The 20,386-nt window shown below is 52.3% G+C and overlaps 8 protein-coding genes and 1 non-coding gene across 9 annotated transcripts; 5 read left to right on the forward strand and 4 right to left on the reverse strand.

Annotated features, from left to right (window-relative positions):
* Positions 1-847: 847 nt before the first annotated feature.
* J4E84_001585 lies at positions 848-949 on the reverse strand. Its single transcript has one exon. It is a non-coding gene; the product is annotated as a tRNA-Lys (tRNA).
* A 1,003-nt stretch (positions 950-1,952) lies between these two features.
* On the reverse strand, positions 1,953-2,849 carry J4E84_001586 (uncharacterized protein; the record flags this gene model as incomplete). Its single annotated transcript, XM_049384217.1, has 1 exon — positions 1,953-2,849. One exon carries the CDS (start codon positions 2,847-2,849, stop codon positions 1,953-1,955), a length of 897 nt encoding a protein of 298 aa, XP_049247573.1.
* Positions 2,850-4,394: 1,545 nt separating this feature from the next.
* Positions 4,395-5,442, forward strand: J4E84_001587 (uncharacterized protein; the record flags this gene model as incomplete). Its single annotated transcript, XM_049384218.1, has 2 exons — positions 4,395-4,838; positions 4,891-5,442. 2 exons carry the CDS (start codon positions 4,395-4,397, stop codon positions 5,440-5,442), a joined length of 996 nt encoding a protein of 331 aa, XP_049247574.1.
* A 374-nt stretch (positions 5,443-5,816) lies between these two features.
* Positions 5,817-6,849, reverse strand: J4E84_001588 (uncharacterized protein; the record flags this gene model as incomplete). Its single annotated transcript, XM_049384219.1, has 4 exons — positions 5,817-6,388; positions 6,443-6,492; positions 6,544-6,587; positions 6,640-6,849. The coding sequence occupies 4 exons, from the start codon at positions 6,847-6,849 to the stop codon at positions 5,817-5,819; spliced, it is 876 nt and encodes a 291-aa protein (XP_049247575.1).
* Positions 6,850-7,661: 812 nt separating this feature from the next.
* Positions 7,662-8,890, reverse strand: J4E84_001589 (uncharacterized protein; the record flags this gene model as incomplete). The annotated part of the gene is made up of 2 exons (XM_049384220.1): positions 7,662-8,298; positions 8,358-8,890. 2 exons carry the CDS (start codon positions 8,888-8,890, stop codon positions 7,662-7,664), a joined length of 1,170 nt encoding a protein of 389 aa, XP_049247576.1.
* A 1,329-nt stretch (positions 8,891-10,219) lies between these two features.
* J4E84_001590 (uncharacterized protein) lies at positions 10,220-11,059 on the forward strand (the record flags this gene model as incomplete). The annotated part of the gene is made up of 1 exon (XM_049384221.1): positions 10,220-11,059. The coding sequence occupies one exon, from the start codon at positions 10,220-10,222 to the stop codon at positions 11,057-11,059; it is 840 nt and encodes a 279-aa protein (XP_049247577.1).
* Positions 11,060-11,490: 431 nt separating this feature from the next.
* On the forward strand, positions 11,491-12,609 carry J4E84_001591 (uncharacterized protein; the record flags this gene model as incomplete). Its single annotated transcript, XM_049384222.1, has 3 exons — positions 11,491-11,493; positions 11,542-12,255; positions 12,307-12,609. The coding sequence occupies 3 exons, from the start codon at positions 11,491-11,493 to the stop codon at positions 12,607-12,609; spliced, it is 1,020 nt and encodes a 339-aa protein (XP_049247578.1).
* Positions 12,610-13,426: 817 nt separating this feature from the next.
* On the forward strand, positions 13,427-15,364 carry J4E84_001592 (uncharacterized protein; the record flags this gene model as incomplete). Its single annotated transcript, XM_049384223.1, has 7 exons — positions 13,427-13,619; positions 13,688-13,710; positions 13,801-13,818; positions 13,878-14,181; positions 14,237-14,997; positions 15,051-15,247; positions 15,295-15,364. The coding sequence occupies 7 exons, from the start codon at positions 13,427-13,429 to the stop codon at positions 15,362-15,364; spliced, it is 1,566 nt and encodes a 521-aa protein (XP_049247579.1).
* A 514-nt stretch (positions 15,365-15,878) lies between these two features.
* Positions 15,879-19,451, forward strand: J4E84_001593 (uncharacterized protein; the record flags this gene model as incomplete). Its single annotated transcript, XM_049384224.1, has 12 exons — positions 15,879-15,939; positions 15,993-16,772; positions 16,826-16,899; positions 16,953-17,137; positions 17,191-17,226; positions 17,274-17,951; positions 17,998-18,089; positions 18,139-18,308; positions 18,355-18,489; positions 18,536-18,830; positions 18,879-19,057; positions 19,107-19,451. The coding sequence occupies 12 exons, from the start codon at positions 15,879-15,881 to the stop codon at positions 19,449-19,451; spliced, it is 3,030 nt and encodes a 1,009-aa protein (XP_049247580.1).
* Positions 19,452-20,386: the final 935 nt, after the last annotated feature.

Below are 20,386 nucleotides of genomic sequence, written 5' to 3' on the forward strand. Positions count from 1 at the left end.
GTGCACGAGCATGGCTAGTGTAGTCAAAAGTCGATCAGGCGCGAGAAGACATTGTGAGTTGGAGACCTACATTGACGTGGAGGGCTTACCGAGAAGCGTACATTGCGTATTGTATACCTCGGTCATATCTCATGGCTCAAAGGCAGTTGCAAGTCCGTATTCATTGCAGCGCACTGTTCCTACAAGACCCGCGCGTTAGATTATCTTCATGTGTAAAATGACAAGAATGACGTGTAAAAGGGATGCACTGAAGCCATGTTCTGTCCATCTAGAGACTGAGATATAGATTATGCCTTTGCTCACCCGCGGCTATCTCAACTATCAATGCACGTTACTGCCTTTGCGGCATCTGTCTTCTATCGCAACGAGCCGGAAGGATGTGTTCCTCATGTCTTCTCCCATGGCTACTGATACCAGCAGCTTCCCATCTTGTTGGCGCGAGGATGCTGCTCCGACACTATCCCATCAGAAGTTACAGCGCACGAACATGAAGTATCAGCAGTCGAAAACGGTTGCAAGCTTCAAGAAGTCTTTCTTTTATGCATGTAGACGCTACGAGCATACCAGGAAAGAGGTGCATCTATTGAAGTGAACATAAGCTCTTACCAAATTAGTACAAGATGAAAAAAAGAACTCCCTGTACAAAAGCAAATCAACACAAAGACTACATATAGCGACCATAGCGACCATAGCGCTGCATGTATTCGACGTGCTACTACAACTATCCCTGTGCCATCGTCGTTGTTGTTATCATCGCCGATATTCCAAAGAGTAAAAAAACATGCCTCACCACCACCACATCATCCCCTCCCTCCCAGGACATGTACCACACGTCAACAAAAAGGATAGCCCGACGTGGGGGTCGAACCCACAACCTTGAGATAACCAATCGAGTCTTTAGGACGTGAAAGCTAAGAGTCTCACGCTCTACCGATTGAGCTAGCCGGGCGATTTGATGAAATCTGGTGATATGATGGAGATTTGGAAAATTTCAACATTTGTGTAGACATGTCTCAACCATAAAGGCACGATGAACGTATCAAAAAGATGTTGATTTGGTTTTGATGTGTCGGTGGTACATCTTGGGCTGCGAAGTGGGGTAGGAGAAAAAAAACTGCAGTGGGCCGAACCACGCCGCATCGAAGCAAGGGAATGCATTGCAACACCGAACCAGCACCAACGATGCTACCCGAACGCACTCTTGGGATTACATACACGTTTTATGTTTGGACTCTAAGAAAGGAGAAATTGGGGTATACTCAGCTTTTGGCGTGTATGTATGCTGTTAGGTTTCCGCCTTGCAACGACCCAATAAGTGCTTTATGACAATATTAGAGGAAAGTATCTACATTGCATACTGCCGAGGTATCCAAACTCGGGAAGTTAACTATATTGGCTAATGTTATGGATATCTCTATCTATATTGTGTCTCACAGAATATATTGCTGATATACACCATAAGTTCTGTCGTCCTGCAGTAAACGAAACCCAGGACCATCGTTACGGTAGTTATGTATCACTCGATTCTTGCATCTCGCGAAACTGAGAGGATCAGTATTAAATCGGGCCACTCAAAGTGACAATCGTCCTCAACGCGACATGGAAGACATGAAGCTCTGTTCCATTTTGCCGTGGTAAATGCACACTTGTCATACAGGCTTAGTGCATGTATTGCTGCTAGGCTATCCATTATTACATTATTACTCGAGAGCTAAACGTTTATCAAGCTATCTTTCGCTAACACAACACCGTCATAACCAGAGTGGCTGAATCCCATCGTAATGTACAATCTATACGAACGATTAACATCGAAGGCCATACTTGCGAGAGTGCAGTCCCTGCGGTCATGCGATAGATCCAAACGCCCTCTCTAAAACTCCTCTCTTGCGCCGCCGCATTCCGTGACCTTTTCGAAAGGCCTGAATCCACCAGCGGATACCCGTGAAGAAAGTTCACAAGTTCATTCCATCCCAATCCCCCTGCGTCGGCCCTCCGAACCGCTCCCGCCGTAGCCTATCATTCTCCTCAATCAACGCATCCCTCTCCTTCTCAATACTCTGAATATACTCAATCGCGCTCGCCAAGATCATCGCTTTACTCGGCTTCGGCTGCCCAACGACTCCAGCCTCCTCGCTCTGCCTCAATATCGGCACCGACTGTCTCAGCCTCTCCAGTTCAGAATTGAGCCCCTCTCGATACTTGCGCTCAACCTGATTATGCGGTAACCGTTTCGAGCGCTGATACTTTAGAGTCGGAGAAGGCAGTTCTTGGCTGTCGGTGGTATTGCGGTCCATCTTCGGGCGACCCCGCTTCCTCGTGGGGCGTTTGGGGGTGGATGATTCGGAGGCAGAGGTTGGCGACGATGGGGATTCGTGCTTTAGCATGTGTGGGGAGAGAGATGGCGATATGAGCGGTTGCGGCGCGTCTCCACCGTGCGACGAGGGTTGCGACGTTGTGCTTATGGGGGAGATGCAGTCTGGTTCGTTCGGTTGTGGTGGCCTTGTGTTTGTGGTGAAGTCGAACGGGTATGGCTCAAATGGACTGGGGTGTATGGTGTTGAATGTTTGCGTCATAGTCTGGTTGTTGTTCCTGGTCGATATGCTGGCCCTGAAAAACGTCGCATTGCAATCTTCTTCTGTCTTCGACGTCGTGCCGGATACACTCTGAACGGATGTGAGATTTTGATCGAAGAATGTATCAGAGTCAAAAAAGGTGTTCAGCGAGTCGTCTGGGCCTGGCCCGCCAAGGTAAGGATTGTCGAAGTAGTTGGTGTACGGCATGGTGTTCTGTGGTGGAGAATGTTCGGTACGTTCGGTCTTGGTTCCATGCGCATTACTCGGGAAGTTCATTCAGACTGTGTCGAGTCGTGTATCGGTAGACGTGTTCGTTGCTGTTTGGCGGTCGATGTATCGGAGTCGCTGGGAATGACGAAAGGCCTGGTATTATAAGAATACGAGGACCTAATTGTATCGACGATTCGAGAACTGCACACCCAACAGAGTAGGTAATAGGTCCTCGTGACCTGCTGGGAATCCACCACTAAGGTTGATCAGGTTCCGGTGTAGTGGCTCAGTACAGTCAAGATGCTTCCAGTAGCTGTACGGTAAACCCAAAATCGCAAGTTAGTTGTGGATCCGTCCTACCCTCAACCATTATTGGCACGGCTAAGTAACCCTTCCGCTTCCGCGAGTTTCACTGCAACGTCTGCTACTCATTCAAAGGGTCGAGTTTTTACAATGACTGTGAACGTCGAACGATAAGCACCTCATCGGCACTGTCCGGTAGGAGCAGCATCTCGTGTAGTCCCGGGACGAGCTCCACTACGCCGAAAGTCGGTTTCCGCACATGCTCCGATCCCGAGTTTCCGATATGACTCTGAAGCCGCACTGCAAACACTGCGATGTTCGTTTACGTGCGTGTAACCTAATTTACCCTGTTGATCCTGGTAAGGCCGCGAATTGCGGTCTCAGAATGTACTCAACAAAGCCATGATGCAGGATCTGATTTGCTTTCGCTTGTACGCGGCTAACTCGGGACGGATCGTATAAACTATCTGCGATGCCGGATGGCTTCCTGACGGTATGATTACTGGATTGCTTTATTAGTAGATGTTTTGCGGTACCCCGATCGCAAGGTAAATGACAGTAAAAGATCCCTAAAGCCTCATTCTTGCCGACGGTAGATTCCCGGATGCATGCGGATGGAACGCGTTGCATCTAGATACAACAAGTGAGTTCGCTTACTCCTTGGTATCGCATCCTTCCAAGGTTGTGCTGCCCGATGATGGTAGAGGTTTTCTCCGAGCACCTGTCATGGTACCACATCTAGGCATCGGCGTGCGCCAACAGGCATCTCCGTTGTTGTAGTAATCGAGGGAAATAGCCCGGGCTTAACGAGAGAGGCTGAAAAAGTCGAGAAGTCTTTGCGGCGCATGTGGCTATGTTGAGGTTGGTGCAAGGCAGCTCGTGAGAGTGGCGTGATACTTGTCGGCAAGGCCCGAAGTAGTAAGTCTAGCCGGCACGGATATCCACAACTCGTGGCCATCGCGTTTTTCTGTGACCTTGGCGAGTGCAGCGTAAAGAATAGTAATCCTGCACGAGGCTCCTCCATAGAAGCCAAAGACATGTACAGACTGACGAGCAGCAACATTATCTCGCAGCCGAAGTTGTAGCTACCATGGCAACGAAGAGTATGGTAGCAGTGCTTTGGATATCACGTCCAATAATAGACATGGAAGATAGTGGATGTTTCTTCCATTCATGAAGGTAATGTTGCTGCCTACAAACATGGTACGTTTGTTGAATGTAGACACTCGCGATTTATTGAGGTCAGCGTTCCTCAACCCCGCTACCCCTCAACGCGCGAACTGAAGCTTGAAGCTCCCTGCCTCCGCCATGACAACACCAACATCGACAACGCCTGATCGCGTCAAGACACGCTTCCTCATCATCTCAGATACCCATACCAGAACTCCTTCCGATAATATTGCAGAAGATGAGGCTGCCTTCCGCCCGCCACTGCCCAAGGCAGACGTGCTTCTTCACTGCGGCGACCTGACCATGATCGGTCATCTGGACGAATATGAGAAGACTCTGGACATGCTGGAAAGTATCGACGCGGGATTGAAGCTCGTGATAGCTGGAAACCACGACATCACTCTGGATGAAGAGTATTACGCCAGGAAAGGCGAATACATGCACAGAGGAGACAGATACGACAAAGACCTACCTGCCAAAGCTCGAGAGATGTGGACTGGCGAGCGAGCTAAGAAAGCTGGCGTAACGTATCTGGAAGAAGGAACGCATACATTCCAGCTCCAAAACGGAGCCAATCTAAGGGTATGCGCAACATTAAACAGCCAACACCTCCATCCGAAGCTAACAACCCCAGGTCTACGCGTCCCCCTACCAACCAGAATTCTGCGACTACGCCTTCCCCTACTTCCGCAACGAAGATCGCTACAACCCTCCCCACCAATGTACGCCGAACGCCAAACCCATCGCCGAGAACCCCGTCCCGGACTACCCCAACATCGACATCATGATGACCCACGGACCGCCCATGGGCGTCATGGACGCGACAACATCAGGACAGCACGTCGGCTGCGACCACCTACTGCGCGCTGCTCGACGCTGCAAACCCAGATTGCATTGCTTTGGGCACATACATGAGGGCTGGGGCGCGCAGAAAGTGCGGTGGAATAACAAGGGGGAGCTGGATGTCAGGATTGAAGAGCATATCGAAGATGTGGAGAGTGTGGATGTTGATCAGGATGCGGCTAGGGAGAGGAGGGCGGCTACTGTTGATATCGGCGAGGGTAGCGATACGGCGGTTGAGTTTGGGCGGGAGACTTTGATGGTTAATGCGAGTATCATGAGCGTGACGTATAAGCCGTGGAATGCGCCTTGGCTTGTGGATCTGGACCTCGAAATGGCCAGTTGATCCAGCATGGCTGTACGGAGTAGACAGGAAAAAGATTCAGAAGTATGCATACATCACGAAGAATGAGTAGGCATCAATGGGACGAACCAACTACTGCCATGCGCGATACCGCCATGATGGTTCCCAGACAGCGATTGATGTATAGCAGCCAGCTGAAACGTCGTACTGCGATGACCTCTTCGCGTTCCCTCTAAACTTCGTCACTATATCTCACAAGTCTCACACAGGCCGAGAAGTCTTGAGTCGCGGCTAGCGAAGCCATATGCATGCATTTCTTATGCAGCATCGACATATCAACTATCGTACATCGTAAAGCTCATCTTCGAGCAAGGTAGAAGTATCGTGAAAAGAACAAGGTAACAAAAGAAGCGCGCTTAGTTACCGACCTGAATCGCGTAACCACCATCGACAGTGACAGTCTGACCATTGAGGTACTGACAGCCAACAGCAAACAAAATCGCCGCAGCCATGTCCTGATCCTTACCCGGTCTCTGCGCAGGAAGACCCTCCTTATGCTCCTTCGGCATCTCACTCTTCTGGTTATCATCCCTGCTCTCCTGGGTGGTCATCTCCGAAGGGAACACACCGGGTGCGATGGAGTTAACCCTAACCTTGATCCCGTTCTTCGCAATCTCAGACGCGAGCAACTTGTTGAGGTGTATCGCAGCGCCTTTGCTGGAGTTGTATGCAAAGTGGCCTTGCGAAATCTTGATGTGACCGGAGATGGAGGAGATGTTGATGATGGTACCGGAGTAGCCGGGGTGTGTCTCGGTGGACTTTTGGAGCAGAGGCAGGAAGGCTGTGGACATGAGGAAGGGGCCGACGACGTTGGTTTGGTAGACGTCTAGCCATTCTTGCTCGGTTGTGCCGTCGAAGAGCTTGGAGACGAGGTCTTCGGCGGAGCCTTTTACTTCGGTCTTACCGGGGGCGATGCCGGCGTTGTTGACTGGGGGTGTTAGTTGGCGTTGCACAAGATAGTAATGGGTGGTGGAGAGCTTACCGAGGACGCAGAGGCACTTCTCTTTTGACTCAATCTCCTTCTTGATCTTGCTGTGAGGTGATTAGTACTCCGTTCTCCATCAAACATCGTTGGCAACGTACGATACACCGTCCTTGGTGCTGCAGTCTCCGACGATGGGGATGATCTAGCGACTGTTAGATTATATCCCTCATAAATTCACCGTGTCGAAGACTTACTTGTCCTGCAATGTTCTGGCCATGCACCTCAACAACCTTCTCGAGCTTCTCCTCCGTCCGTCCAACAATGTAAACCTTAGCACCATTGACAGCAAGCGTCTGTGTGATCATGAGACCAATTCCAGAGCCACCACCGGTGACTAGAACGACCTTGTCCTTGACATCAAAGACTTGGCCCATCTGGAGTTCGGCGTTGTTGGTGGGAGCCATGTTTGCGTAATTGCGCTGTTGATTCTGCGGTTGGATTTGATTCGTAATTTGATTCGTGCGTACAATTGATTGCATGCGATTTGAAAATGCAGAGAATGAAGAGGGGAAATCTCGCGTCGCAGAAGTCGTGATATAGCGGGTAAACGGTCTGACGTCACGGTATGAGCACCGCGTTGCAAAGCGCGTCAATGTGACGTGTGGGATTTTGAGCGACATGGCGAAAACGAAATTTCAGAATTAAAAGATCAGAAATTAAGTGGAACGAATAAAAGGAGAATCAGAGTTCGGACTGAGGGGTACGCACGCAGAATCGCGATTCAAACGCGTTGAAGAGGGTTGAGAATGATGCCGGTCATGATTGCATCACTGTGGTGCGGGAGATCGACCCGCACGCGGTGTCACGTTTTTCCCTATCCTCTTGACATAGTGGGAGTCTCCATCGACACATCATGTTTAGAGGGCGTGATTCTATGAGTTATACAGCATCGAAAAACGATCGCGGGGTAATCTATCAATCTCAAGTCAATTTCATTCTGCAATACCACTGAAGATACTGGTACTTAGTAATCGTACACATTCTACATGAGCAACATAGCTCCCAGCATGCCCCCAAACTGCTCAGGAAATGAGGCACTATACCAGGAGAGTATGCAAGCTGGAATACTGAAAGGTTTTGGTAAGAAGGTTTGATGTTGAGGTGTCAATCGTCAAGAAGTCTTGGGATGGGCTAACAGTCGATTCTTTTTGCATGCATACTATACTTCCCATCTAGCATTCCACGTCTCAATCCAAGCGTCCTCCATACCCCATATTTACTCGGTTGCGGGTGCCTTAAGTACCTCATCAAGCCTAACAACCGTCGCCGAAAACGGCGTATGCAACCCCTCCGCCCTACCATCATACGTCTCGCCCCCATAAACCAACAGATGATTCGGCCTCTTCGCAAAAATCTGGATAGCGCGCGAATACACCGCACCAGCAGGCGTCAAGTGTTCCTCCCACTTGTCTAGCGCGCCGCCCGCGGAATTCGTGTATACTTGGCGTCTATCCGCATCACTCACTATAATCGTGCCGTTGGGGCCGCCGAGCGGAGACCAGACGACGTAGGGGGAGGCGTTCGGCACTGTGCTGTTGTTCACGACGATGGGTCTACCGACTGAATTGCGGAAGTTTGTGGGCTCATCGGCCATGACGTAGTAGACGGGGTAGTTTTGGCCGTAGGAAGAGGAGTTTCCGACGGGGAGTTCGTGCACCAGGATCCATTGGTCGAGCGGTGGGATGTAGGCTACGACTGTCATGCCAGGGCGCGCGAGGTATTCGTCGTAGACGACGTCGTTTACGACGGGTCCCCAGGTGCGGAGGTCGGTGCTGGTTTGGTGGGCGAGCTTTTGGCCGTGGAGGGGGTCACGTTGGTCCGAGTAGTAGGCTACTAGTTCGCCTTTGTATTGGCTGCGTGGAATGTTAGTATTGGTGCTCGTCTAGGGATGGGAAGATTTGCGGCGACTCACAGAAAGTAAGGCTCCCAAATAGGGTCTGCACCATTCGTAGTGTTCGGACGTCCGCCCTCAGCGACATGGCTTACGAACTCCCAAGTCCGCGCTCCATCCGTGCTGGCGTAGAGGTCGATGCGAGTTCCGTTGTTGCTCCAGCTGTTTCCTCCACCCAGAATCGTTCCAGCTTCGTAGCCACCCATTGGCTCTGTCAATTCGGTCAACGCGGGCTGGGCGCTGAAACCCCATCCATTGACCGTGTCGTGTAGGTCCGAGATATGTTCCCAAGACGCGCCGCCATCTTTCGACTCGAAGATAGGGAAGTAGTTTGGGTTGTGGCCGGAGAGGGAGGCGGTGGCTATGATGGTTCCATCTTGGAGTTCGGTGTAGCGGGGGTAGGTGATTGATTCATTGCCGGTGGTTTGGTAGATGGTGTTGTTCGTGAAGAAGCCCCAGGGTTGCGGGGCGGAGCTGTTGCAGGATGGTTGGTATGGGTGGGCTATAGCTGTGCTTGTTAGGGCCGCTGTGGCCGCTAGGATCTTGAACAACATCTTGAAACACCTTCCAATTGCGGTACCAGGAGAAAGACGTTTGATTGATGCTGGGGTTTAATCGATCGATCGTACCTTCAGCTTAAGTATCTACACTTCATCGTTGACGCCACAGGCTCATCTCTTCCTTCGGCTACAGATGCGCGTCATCACCTTCGACAAAGCTTACCCTCAAGAAGCTATGCGTAGTTCAACGTTGGTACGAGCAGTGGGGATATACCCGGCGGGCCGTCGATCATCTTGTCGGTTCCCCATGGGGCCTTTTTTGCCGGTGGATGAAGGTCGTACGTCCTCACCTTGCTCGCCAGCTGCTGCTCTGCATGAGTTTTTTTTCGTGGGGGGTATACAGTGTTTGTCAAGATTTGGCTGTGTCTCGACGGGTAAGTCGGGTGTGGAGTTGCTGTACATACTCCGGCTATGTTCATCGGTTGATGAGCGTGCCTAAACTTGTGAAGCGAGCTCAACAACAGTGTTCATAGCTGTCAGAGGGTTTGGGAGTTTTCAGTTGTCGTGGGTGACTGAAACATCATGGAAGCTTCTGTGGAGTTGCAATCAGTATAGCTGTGATCTCTGCTTCGGATGTTACAGCCACCAATCGGACAAAACTGAGTATGTGATGGCCTCGCCTAGGTTTCCTGACACGGCGTACTATACTCAAGGGGGAGGTTGTATCGAGCTCTGGGGCTAAAGTGAAAGTTTGGGTGCTGCAAGTGCAAACAGCCGCGGCTCTTAAGTCTTTCTTCCACGAACCTCATGAAGGATCGGAAAGTGGAGATATTGCTGCATGAATAGCAACACATGTGAGAGCCCGAATGCGGCAGCGATCTTCCTAAGTAGTCCAACAGTCGGTTAGCATGATCCGAGCGACATGATGGCGTAAGTCGGCGCTCTGCAGCGTCTTAGGTAAGTATGTACCCCATGGGGTCTGCTCGTCACCTTGCATGATGCAGCACTGCTCCACAAAAGGATGTCACCTGTTAAGTTTCCGAACAAGTGCCGTGAAGTCCTCGTCCTTGGCGAGTTTCTTCTTCTTGGCATCATTTACTTGAAGTGCCAGGAGACGGTGAAAATGCGACTTGGACTGTATCGATTGGGCGTAGAATCAGAAGCAAGGGGAATGACTCTCTCGAGGTTGTATAGAAGTCTTGGTGTTCTCGTACGGCAGTTGGAATGGGTAATAGCACCGTGATATACCAAGAGATCGACTGATGAAGTCGCAAGTATGGGACTTATGGTGAGGTTGAAGGCGAAATGCGAAAACGTACTTAAACGTCCGCTGCGAGACCGAAGGAAGGCCATCGCAGCCTTCAAGCCTAGGGATCCATGACAATGTTCCGTCCAACCTCTTTCTTCGCGCTTGGCGCTCTATTGTTCCTCGTACTCCTCGATCAGGCTACCGCTGTCACAGCGGGCTGTGGCAAGGCGCCAAGGCTGACCAACGGCGTCCAAAGGGTCACGGTGAACGGTAAGCAACGTCAGTGGACGCTGCGAATCCCGAACAACTATGACAACTCCCACCCATACAAGTTCATCTTCGGTCTCCATTGGCTCAATGGCGACATGACATCCGTTTCGGGCGGTAACGCGCCATACTACGGCCTTGCGGCTCTGGCAAACGAGACTGCCATCTTCGTCGCACCCGATGGTATCAACAAGGGGTGGGGAAACACGAACGGCGAAGACATCACCTTCCTCGACACGGTCCGAAAGGCAGTTGAGGATGAACTATGCGTGGACGAGACGCAACGTTTCTCTCTCGGTTTCTCCTACGGTGGCGCTATGAGCTTCAGTCTGGCCTGCAGTCGTGCAAACGAGTACCGCGCCATCGCCGTCCTTTCTGGTGCAACTCTTTCAGGCTGCAATGGCGGAAACACGCCCATTGCGTACTACGGCCAGCACGGTGTCAAGGACAGCGTCCTACCCATCGCTATGGGCAGAGAGATCAGGGACCGCTTCGTGAGGCTGAACGGATGCCAACAGAAGAATGCACCAGAGCCCGCCAAGAACAGCAGACAGCGCATTAAGACGGTGTACGATGGGTGCAAGTACCCGACGCAGTACACTGCTTTCGATGGTGACCATGTTGCGCTTCCTGGAGATGCGGGTAACGATGTTGGACCACAGAGCTTCACGCCCAAGGAGGTTTGGAGCTTCTTCTCTCAATTCTGAGTGGTGTGAGTCGTTGTAGTGGGTCGATGGTGCGTGCCTTGGGGGATCTGATGGTGATGGCCAGCGGATGTGGCCGACAGGGGAAATATAAACCAGTATAGCGACATTTGTACATATCTTAGTGTCAGTCTGAGAGGGATGCAATGAAATAAGATGTTGGCGATTCGGATGTGCAAATAGCAGCAGCTGTGACATTGAGACAGACTTCTGACTGGTCTGCACGCTATAATCTTACGTCCGAGATGTTAGGCCGAGAGTGTATCGTCGAAGACTTGGCAGGCGGTTGAGTTGACGGCGGAGTGATGAGGGAACCTTGGAAGTGTGAGGGGCCAAACGGACCGCACGTGAAGAGGCGCCGCGCTAACCGGCTCCTTCCCCACCAACGCGAATGTCAACACTAACCAGTCGCGTCCCATCTCCACCACAACGTCATGGTAAGCATCAACAATCCGCTGTTATACGCGCATACTAATCGTGTTCAGGCGCCTGCGCGCTCTAAGGATGCGAGAGCAACGAAAAAACGTGGCCGGCCTCCGGGCAGTCGCAATTCTGGCGCCGTCGTGAAGGCCAAGTCCAAGCCCGCGCCAAAGCCGGCAGCAGCAAAGAAGGGCAGACCGAAGAAGAGACCAGCCCAGGAAGAAGTCGAAGATGAGCTCTCAATCACTGAACCCGCGCCAACCCAGCCCTCGAGACCCCGCAAGCGCAAGTCGGACGAAGTCGCTGAACCTGAAGCCAAGTCGCGCAAACAGTACGCGCAGCTAGAGAACAAGAAGAAGAGAATACCGCAGGAGCAAATGGACACATGGCCACAAGTGCCGCCTCAGGTCTTGGAGCAGATCACGACGGTGATACGCAATGCGAAGAAGGACATCGCCGAGACGCAGCGAGACGAGCGCAGGATCATGGCCGCGCACAACACACTCAACCCTCTGGTACGCAAGCTAGCGCGCCAACTGGCAGAGTCGCGGATACCCCCACAGGCCAAAGACATCCATTTCAACATCGACAAACTCACAGAGCGCAATGCCCAAGTGTCGCGAGAGGTCACGACAGCCCGGCATTCCAAGCAGCTGCTCAGCGAGCAGGTCAAGATTGCCCAGCACCTGCTGAAGAAGGACGAAGATAACCTGGACGACCTGAAGAAGAACGTCAAGAATTGGAGAGCCGAGTGGAAACACCAGAAGAAGCTTGGACGGGTGCGTGCCGTCTATTCTAGTCGAGCTGAACGTGTTGCTAACCTGCTGTAGATCCACCCCTTACTCAAAGACGAAGGCAATGCGAGGGCCCACAGCGACGGCCCTGACGATATCCGTCTGAAGCGATCAGAACCAGTAGCTTCCTCCTTTCTCGATGCGCCCGATGACGACCTTGCGCCAGTGCTTGCCCAATTGCGACGCAGCCTGGAGAGCATGCAGGGCAACTATACACAGGTCGAGGGTCTCGATATGACAGTCAACGATGCGCAAGCAGTACTAGACGACGTCTTGTTCAGGCACGCTGGCGCAGCGCAGTATGCTGCCATACAAAATATCGATATGCAGGTCCCATGATGACTTTTGTTCTTTCTATAGCCACGCATGGCTCGGCGCATGGATCGGGCTCTGGGTAGGTGTGGTGAATACGGTACTGGGTTCGATATCAAGGCAGGTGTATGGCGTTGGAGGGCATCGGCGTAATTTCAATACTCTAAAGGAAGCTTTGTGCGAGGCATGGGCTAGGTTAGCAAGGCCCGTACCAGGCTGTCCAGCGTGGCGGCTGGCTGGAGTGGGCAGCGAGACCATTCAAGTCTATCAAAATACTCCCAGTTTTAGAACTGCGTTCCGACGGTATGGTCTTCGGAATGCGCGCGTTCGCGGCCGTCTCCATCATGTAGTGTAGCAATGCAAGGGCGTGATTGGCTCCACCAGGGCTTCGGCAGAGCGGAGCCACTTCTGCAGCTGCAGCCCTTCTATGCGAAACTTGTGCAAACTACAACATGTCAAGCGCCGCTATCTGAATGCCCCGTCGAGATCACCCGCATTGCAGCGGGAAGCTGTCAAAATCTCCACTAGGAGGGTGGGCGGTGCACTTCTCCGCGATTGGGCCTGCGTTTCTCCGGGTTCTTCCTTCCAAGGTTCGGTTCGGCAAAGCACGCGACCGCGAACATTCACCTGTCCCTTCGTGCTTCTGAAACCACCTCTCCGCCACTCGTCTGCCGCGACTACGGTCCCTGCTGTGCCACCAAAGAACGTGTTCCTGGCGCATCTCGACCTTCTGCGCGCTTTTCGATGCTCGAGTGCGTGACGAGACCCCTGTCGTAACACACATGAACCTGCGCGTCTCCAAGAAAAGCACCCGGCTCTGACACCGACCCACTACCCACACTTGATGTCGGAAGCTGCACGACGATCAAATGGAGCTTCGCCAGTCAAAATGACGGAACCACTAGAAGCCGACAAGGACAAAGTCTCCCCAGAAAACACTGCGCCCAAGACCCATTCACCCTCCAAGAGCAAGCCCGATGCGACCAATTCCGAGGCGTCCGCAAAACCGCCAAAAAAGCGTAGAAAAGTAAATCATGGTAAGCCATCGATGCTGTGTACCCACAAATGCATCCGCAACCCTGCTAACCTATATGCCTTCCTTCAGCATGCATCTACTGCAGACGTTCGGTGAGCCACAGCCAATTCCCCAACATTCGATACATGCAATGTATTTCCATGTAAGACAATTGTTACTGCTTGCTGACAGACTCCAATCAGCACATGACCTGTGACCTCGTAAGTGCACTGAGTACGGCCTCGTCTGTTCGCAAGCTGATTGAGCCCGCCCAATGTAGGAGCGACCATGCACACGCTGTGTCAAGCGCAATATTGGACACCTATGTCACGATGAGCCGCGTGAGGGTGTTAAAAAGTCCAAGTCCGAGCCAGAGAATGGCGATGGACAGAGTCAGCCCACCCAGGTCGAATCAACTCCCTCCGATGCCGCATCGACGGCCGCTCCTCCAGTTCCGGATCCAGCGCTAAACCTGGCGCCTCACCCAGTACCTCCTAATAGGGATGCCAGCACTACGTCAGGTACCCAGCCCGACCCCGTATCCGCGCCACAATTACCTGCCCTGACAGCTGGTAGTCAGCCTTGTAAGTTACACTTCTTCTCAGCTCCCAGTCGTAGTCGTCACTGACGCGCCGGAAGTCTTGGGCTACGATGGTTTGCTGTCCTCGTCTCAGAACAACCTTCAGGACATGCAGTTCCATCCCTCATATATGTTCAATACCTCCGAAGTCAGTAACGAGTATAACCTCCTCAACGACTTCCTCAACAACAGCCTCATGGACGACGGTGCATTTTACGGAGGCAATGACTTCCACAGCCTCTTTTCCGATGCCTCACTCATGAATCAGATGGGCTCTCTGAACAGCAACTCTGCCTTTACCTCGAACGCGTCAAGACCGTCGCAATTACTTCCACCTCCCGCGCAAAGTGTCGGTGGTCATGCTGCATCACGGCAAACAGGCGGCGTCCCTACGGACAAGGCAAGAGAGAGATACCTTGTCACAGCCGCCGACCCTGCTGGATCAGACAGTCCTGAAGAGCGCATGAACAAGCTGCTCAAGGCCAAGGTCGACGCAGGGCTGCTGAAGCCCTTCAACTATGTCAAGGGCTATGCAAGACTAAACCAGTACATGGAGCAGAACCTGCAACAGGCATCTCGCATCCGAGTACTGCGCCAACTGGATCGCTTCCGACCCAAGTTCCGAGAGCGCATGCAAAGTCTGACCGATGTGGATCTAGTGCGCATCGAAATGTGGTTTGACAAGAGCTTGATGGAGTACGACCGCGTCTTCGCAAGCATGGCTATACCTGCATGTTGCTGGAGAAGGACAGGCGAGATATATCGTGGCAACAAAGAGATGGCGCGACTCATCCACGTACCGATGTCGAAGTTGCGAGACGTAAGCGCCAGACCACGATCACTTGGAATATGAGTCTAGCTAACAGGATGTAGGGTAATATCGCTCTGCACGAGATCATCGCTGAGCCGTCACTGGTTTCCTACTGGGAGAAATTCGGCGCCATCGCATTCGACCATACTCAAAAAGCCATCTTGACGAGCTGCTCCTTGAAGAACCCCGACCCGCACTCTAAGGATCCTGAGATACGTTGCTGCTTTTCTTTTACCGTCAAGCGCGATGCTTGGAATATGTAAGTGGAGGTGGATATTGCCTCCGAGCTTAGACTGACTGTTGTAGACCGGCGTTGATCGTGGGCAACTTCCTTCCCATCACCGAGGCCACATCGGGGTCGCTACCGGCGTCTTGAGACCGTCAAAGCTGCACCACAAATCAAAACAACGACTTCATCAAGCTTCTACAAGTTCAAGAATTCAAGGGAAAGCGAGCGCATTATCTTCAACGGCACCGATTTGAGCGTTTTCGAGCTCAAAGAATAGATGCTCTTGCGGAGCTTTCGCTTGGAACGAGTGTTTCTGTAAAACTTTGCTGTACAATGGGTTGGGAACAGGGTAATGTCTGGCTTGGGTGTCTCAAAACATTGGTCAGAAAGAGTGCGCACATCTCTTGGGAGGGTAATTGCAAGTGCGGCGATATCCACAGGTTTACTTCAACATGTACATCCTTTTGCCTGCCTTCATATCTTCATTCATTCGTTCCTCCGTCTTGCATCCAGGTTTCCTCGCGTCCACGTGTATGCTCCTTCCTGATCTCATGCACGTGCGTGTGGAGCCACCTTCCAGGGTGGCGGTCGCAATCCGACATCTCACACCTCCAAGCTGCACATCAACCAACGTCGTTCGCATTGCCATCTGACAAGCATCATGCCGCCCGCGCAGTCAGCAGCCAAACTGGAGCGGGAGAAGAAGCTGAAGGCAGTCCTCAGTGAGTGCACTACCTCGCGCCTGCCCTACGCGTGACACTCACCTTCCCACCAGCATTCGCCTCGACGCTCAGCAAGCGCATAGAAGCCGGCAACCATGCGACGATCAATGGTGAGCTTCAGGCCCAGATTCTTGGGCTACCACTCAAAACCTCATCTACCGTCACCGCGAGGCAGGAAGAACTCGACAGGCTGGGAACAGAGCTTTGGAATGAAGCTACGCGCTTGCGACGCGACACTTCCGTGGTCAATAATCAGCCGAAGGATTTAGCAGCAGACAAGACCAACGTGGTACCTTGCCTCCGTGCGTACGCATTCCTACTCCTCGACTCAGCTGGCGGTCGCGGACCAAATAACGTACGCCAGCGCAAGAGCTGCATCCGTCTCATGAAGGTTGCAATGAAAGCTGCAAGAGTGTGCATCGAGGCGAATGAGTTGATCATCGCGACAGACCTACTCAAGCTCGCTGCTGAGTACGAAGACGTTCTGAGCAAGGGACCCGACGACAAGCCTGAGAAGGACACCGAGCTCGCAGATGGCCTACGTGCGCAGTACTTCGCTGTGCGGATGACTTTGTCGTGGCGTCAAGATCAGATGGGCATGGCAGAGCATATGTTCGAGAAGTGCAGGCAAGTCAGGAAAAGCTTTACCTCTACCATCACTGAGCAGCTTGCCGATCTGCTGTACGAGATCGGGAAGGCTATGTTGGCGAAGCGCGATTGTGAAGTTGCTACGAGATGGCTAGAGCGCGCATTCGATGTTCTTGGGGAGCAGGACCTGGACATGCTCAGTCCAGAAATTGGTGAGCTGAGGCTCAGTATCATGCAAAGTCTTGGTATGCACGTTCCCTTAACATGGCGATCAAGCTCTGGCTAATGAGGTCGTCAGTCAAGGCGTATATGAAGACTAAGACGCCTATTGCCCAAGAGAAGGCATGGCAGATGGTGAAGTTGATGGAGACTGTGCGTCTCGTGAACAGTCTGGCTCATATTTGTTTTTGACTAACGCTCTTCAGGACTTCGGGGATAAGATGATTGTCTCATTGCTGAAGATCGAACTGCTGTCCGAAGCCGAAACCATGGACACGTCCGAGTTCTATAATGGCAAGCTCCTTGAATCTGTTCGCCATCACGCGCTAACTCCCTTAGTCCTTCTGCGCATGATCCGTACCATCGTGCTGAACGATACAAACTTCAAAACGTAAGCACCTCACCCGTTAGCCTTTCTAATTCAGTCTGACTAACACATTCTAGCATCATGCACTATATTCATAAGCTCAAAGAACACAGGTACACATAATCATAAACGCCTACAGCGTCTCGCTGACCACTTCTAGCAACGCGACCGCCTGTAAGGTACTGGACGACCTGATCGATATCCGGCTCTTTCGAGAGGAAAACCAGTCTTGGATCGAGAAGGCAGTCATCACGCGTATCTGGATTGGGATCAACAACAGTCTTTCTGAAAATTCGCTCGAGCAACTCAATGATCTTTTCGATACCGTGGCGCAGAACTCCAAAGTTTCGCTCTCTGCGCCTGCCACACATGCTGCGCAAACCCTCTTGTGGAAGAAGGTGGAGGCCGCGTCCAGCCAGGAACAACATAACATCGCTGAGGCTTGGTGTCGAGCATGCCTTCATGACATCTTCGAGAAGGCCGGCGTTCAGAACAAAACCAAGGTTGCGAGGAAGATCATACAGTGCGCCTTGTCACGTCAAGATTTCGATGCTGCTCGAGAAGTGCACGCCAAGATGCCTGAGAGTGGTAAAGACGACCCAGTAACTCGCTACCTCATGTACAAGGCAGGTCTGCGAGGCGGCGACGAGATCTTCGCCGCTGAATGTCTCGACTGTGTCTGTCGGAGTTCCGCGAAAGACGCTACCCTACTTTACGCTTGCGTCATGGAGGCTCAGAGTGCGGGGAGCAAAAGACAGGCTATCAATGCTCTCGAGAAGGTTCTGGAGAAGTACGAGCATAGTGCGCCGGCAGGGATACATCTCCCTGCGCTCTTACGGTACGTCGCTCACCCGAAGTGTTACGCGCCTCTAATATGTGACCAGGTCTACCGCACGTATGTTGGAATCCGAGCTTACTAAAGATGGCAACATTGATACCGGTATCTTGGAACAGATCTGCAATGTCTTTGAGGGAGGTACGTCGTTATGCACTTCCGGAAGAGGCGCTTTTACTGATTGTCAAAGCATGCGTTCAAGCCAAGGCATCTCGTATCAGGCCGAGCACGCCGGCTAAGGAACTATTCACAGCCGTGGAGTTTGAATGGTTTTCTAAGAACGCTTACAACATGTCGCTGAAGTACTGCGCGGAGATGCCACCAGGACTTCTGGTCAGGTTGCTCGGATGCTGCACTGAGGTGAGCTGAACGCCAAAGACGGAAGCAATACCGCTGACCTTTGCAGTTCATCAAGCTTCTCAAGGAGAAGGTCCAACCAAATCCAGACGGTGATCTTTGCCTCCGGCTGGTGTTCTGCGAGTTCCTCGCTGCTTGTACCTACACCACCCTGGCCCGCGCAGAGGATAACACCAAGCAAAGTGTGAGTCGCGCATCTCACCAGAACGACCCGTGTCTGACTATTACAGATTGGTTACTACCTCGAAGCCCATAGGCATAGCCAGGAGTTCCGACGCACCGCAGCAGAGAGCATAAGCAAACTTTGTGGAACCTCTCAAGACGACATCATGTCAAAATACTTCCAGATTGTCAAACTGGAGCTCGAGGCTGTCCTAAAGCTTGAGAGATGGGATGAGCTTGACGATCTATTCGACCAGTGCTGGAAGTACAAGAACCCGGATCATTACGAGACTCTGGCAGATCTCGTTCTAGTCGTGCATGGCTGCATCGTGAAAGCAGGACTAGAAAACAAATATCAGAAGAGTAAGATCATCGAACTACTCGCTGGATAAAGACTGACGAAGTTGACAGAAGTATTATCTGTTCTTCAGAAAATCATCAACCTGACTTGCCGCCAACCAGCAGGCCGCGACATCACGAAACTGGCACGCTGGCTTAGATGCATGTTCAGCCTTTCACTCGAGTACGACGAGGATGTCAGCATCAAATGCATCCAGCAAGTAACGCATCTCGCTGCGAAGCAGAAAAACGTAAGTTCCCGCACCCTAGCAATCCCGATATATTCCTAAGCCCAGTCAGACCATCCATCCCACCATCACGACAGCCGGACTGGATACACCGCCGCCATCTTCTGATTTCGCCACAAACGACGACACTGCAGACCTGGCTGACGAGTACATCAAGGAGATCGACTGCTACCCCAAAACCGAGCTCGAATGGCTCGCAAGCACCGCTTTCAATCGCGCCGTGGACTTTTACCTGTCAGAAGACGATGTTAAGACGAGGAAATGGGCAGAGCAGGCGTTCATCGTCGCACAGTGGATCGACGATAAAGGTGCGATGCGAGATTTTCTGATGGACAGGTTCGCGAACCTGAAGTTTGGCGATGGCGAGGAGTCGGCGGCGGTGCAGCGAGCGGGCTGACAAGCGGTTGGCATCTTCCGAACCCGATCGTGTCCAACGGGCGGCAGGATAAGCACTTAACGCGCTAGAGGCATAGCGCGTCTGCTGCATTTGTGGCTTCGTGGCTTTCACAACCTGGGCATTCGCATCCTCCTCCACTGATAATCGTTAGCTAAAATTATATACGTAAGTCCTGAACTCTGCTCCGCAAGATTACGCCACGAGAAGTGGGGCGAGATGCCGAGCGGCCGTAGGTTCCGCGCGGTCAGAACCTCAACTTTTCGCACGACGGCGCTGTGTAATGTCGGCGTCGTCGGTGTTGCGGCGGTCGTGCAAAAAGAAAAGGAGGGAGCCTGGCCAGGGGAACTCTGACTGTGGAAAGTGAGTCGATTGCATGTGAGTCGATGAAGAGTCAGGCCAATCATGGGATTCTGAGTTTGGCATGCGACGCGCACGCGACATGTATCCACATTTGGACGTTTCTGACCCATGTATTCCCGGGGATGCAATCACAGCGAGGCTCGCACTGCACAGGCGTCGTCATGTTCCTTAACGCTTGTCAAGGATGACGCTGGCTACGGGGTGGGTGGGGGCGGTGGAGGGGAGGCGGAGGGGAGGCGGAGGGGCGGTGGTGGATGTTATCTTCCTTTTGCTAATTCTTAGTTGCAGGAAGAATGTTCTCCCTATTGTAGGCAGGGTACCTGATGTTGAGATAGGCACCTGGGCATGTTGGGAGTGTGTTCAGAAGATGCTGGCCTGACTGCCTAGGTACGACGCGCACGCGACATGTATCCGCTTTTGACGGATAGTTTGCCGGGATTGTGATGCACAACAAGGCTCGCACTCGCACAGGCGTCAACTGCGTCGTCAGATTCCTTGACGCGCAAGGATGACGCTTCCTACTCCCGCGGTTAACGACCTATACCCTCACAGGTCCACCCACTTTTTGCTTCCAT

Source organism: Alternaria hordeiaustralica (genome assembly GCF_023758085.1).
Source record: "Alternaria hordeiaustralica strain BMP 2776 chromosome Unknown scaffold_2, whole genome shotgun sequence".
NCBI lineage: Eukaryota > Fungi > Ascomycota > Dothideomycetes > Pleosporales > Pleosporaceae > Alternaria > Alternaria hordeiaustralica.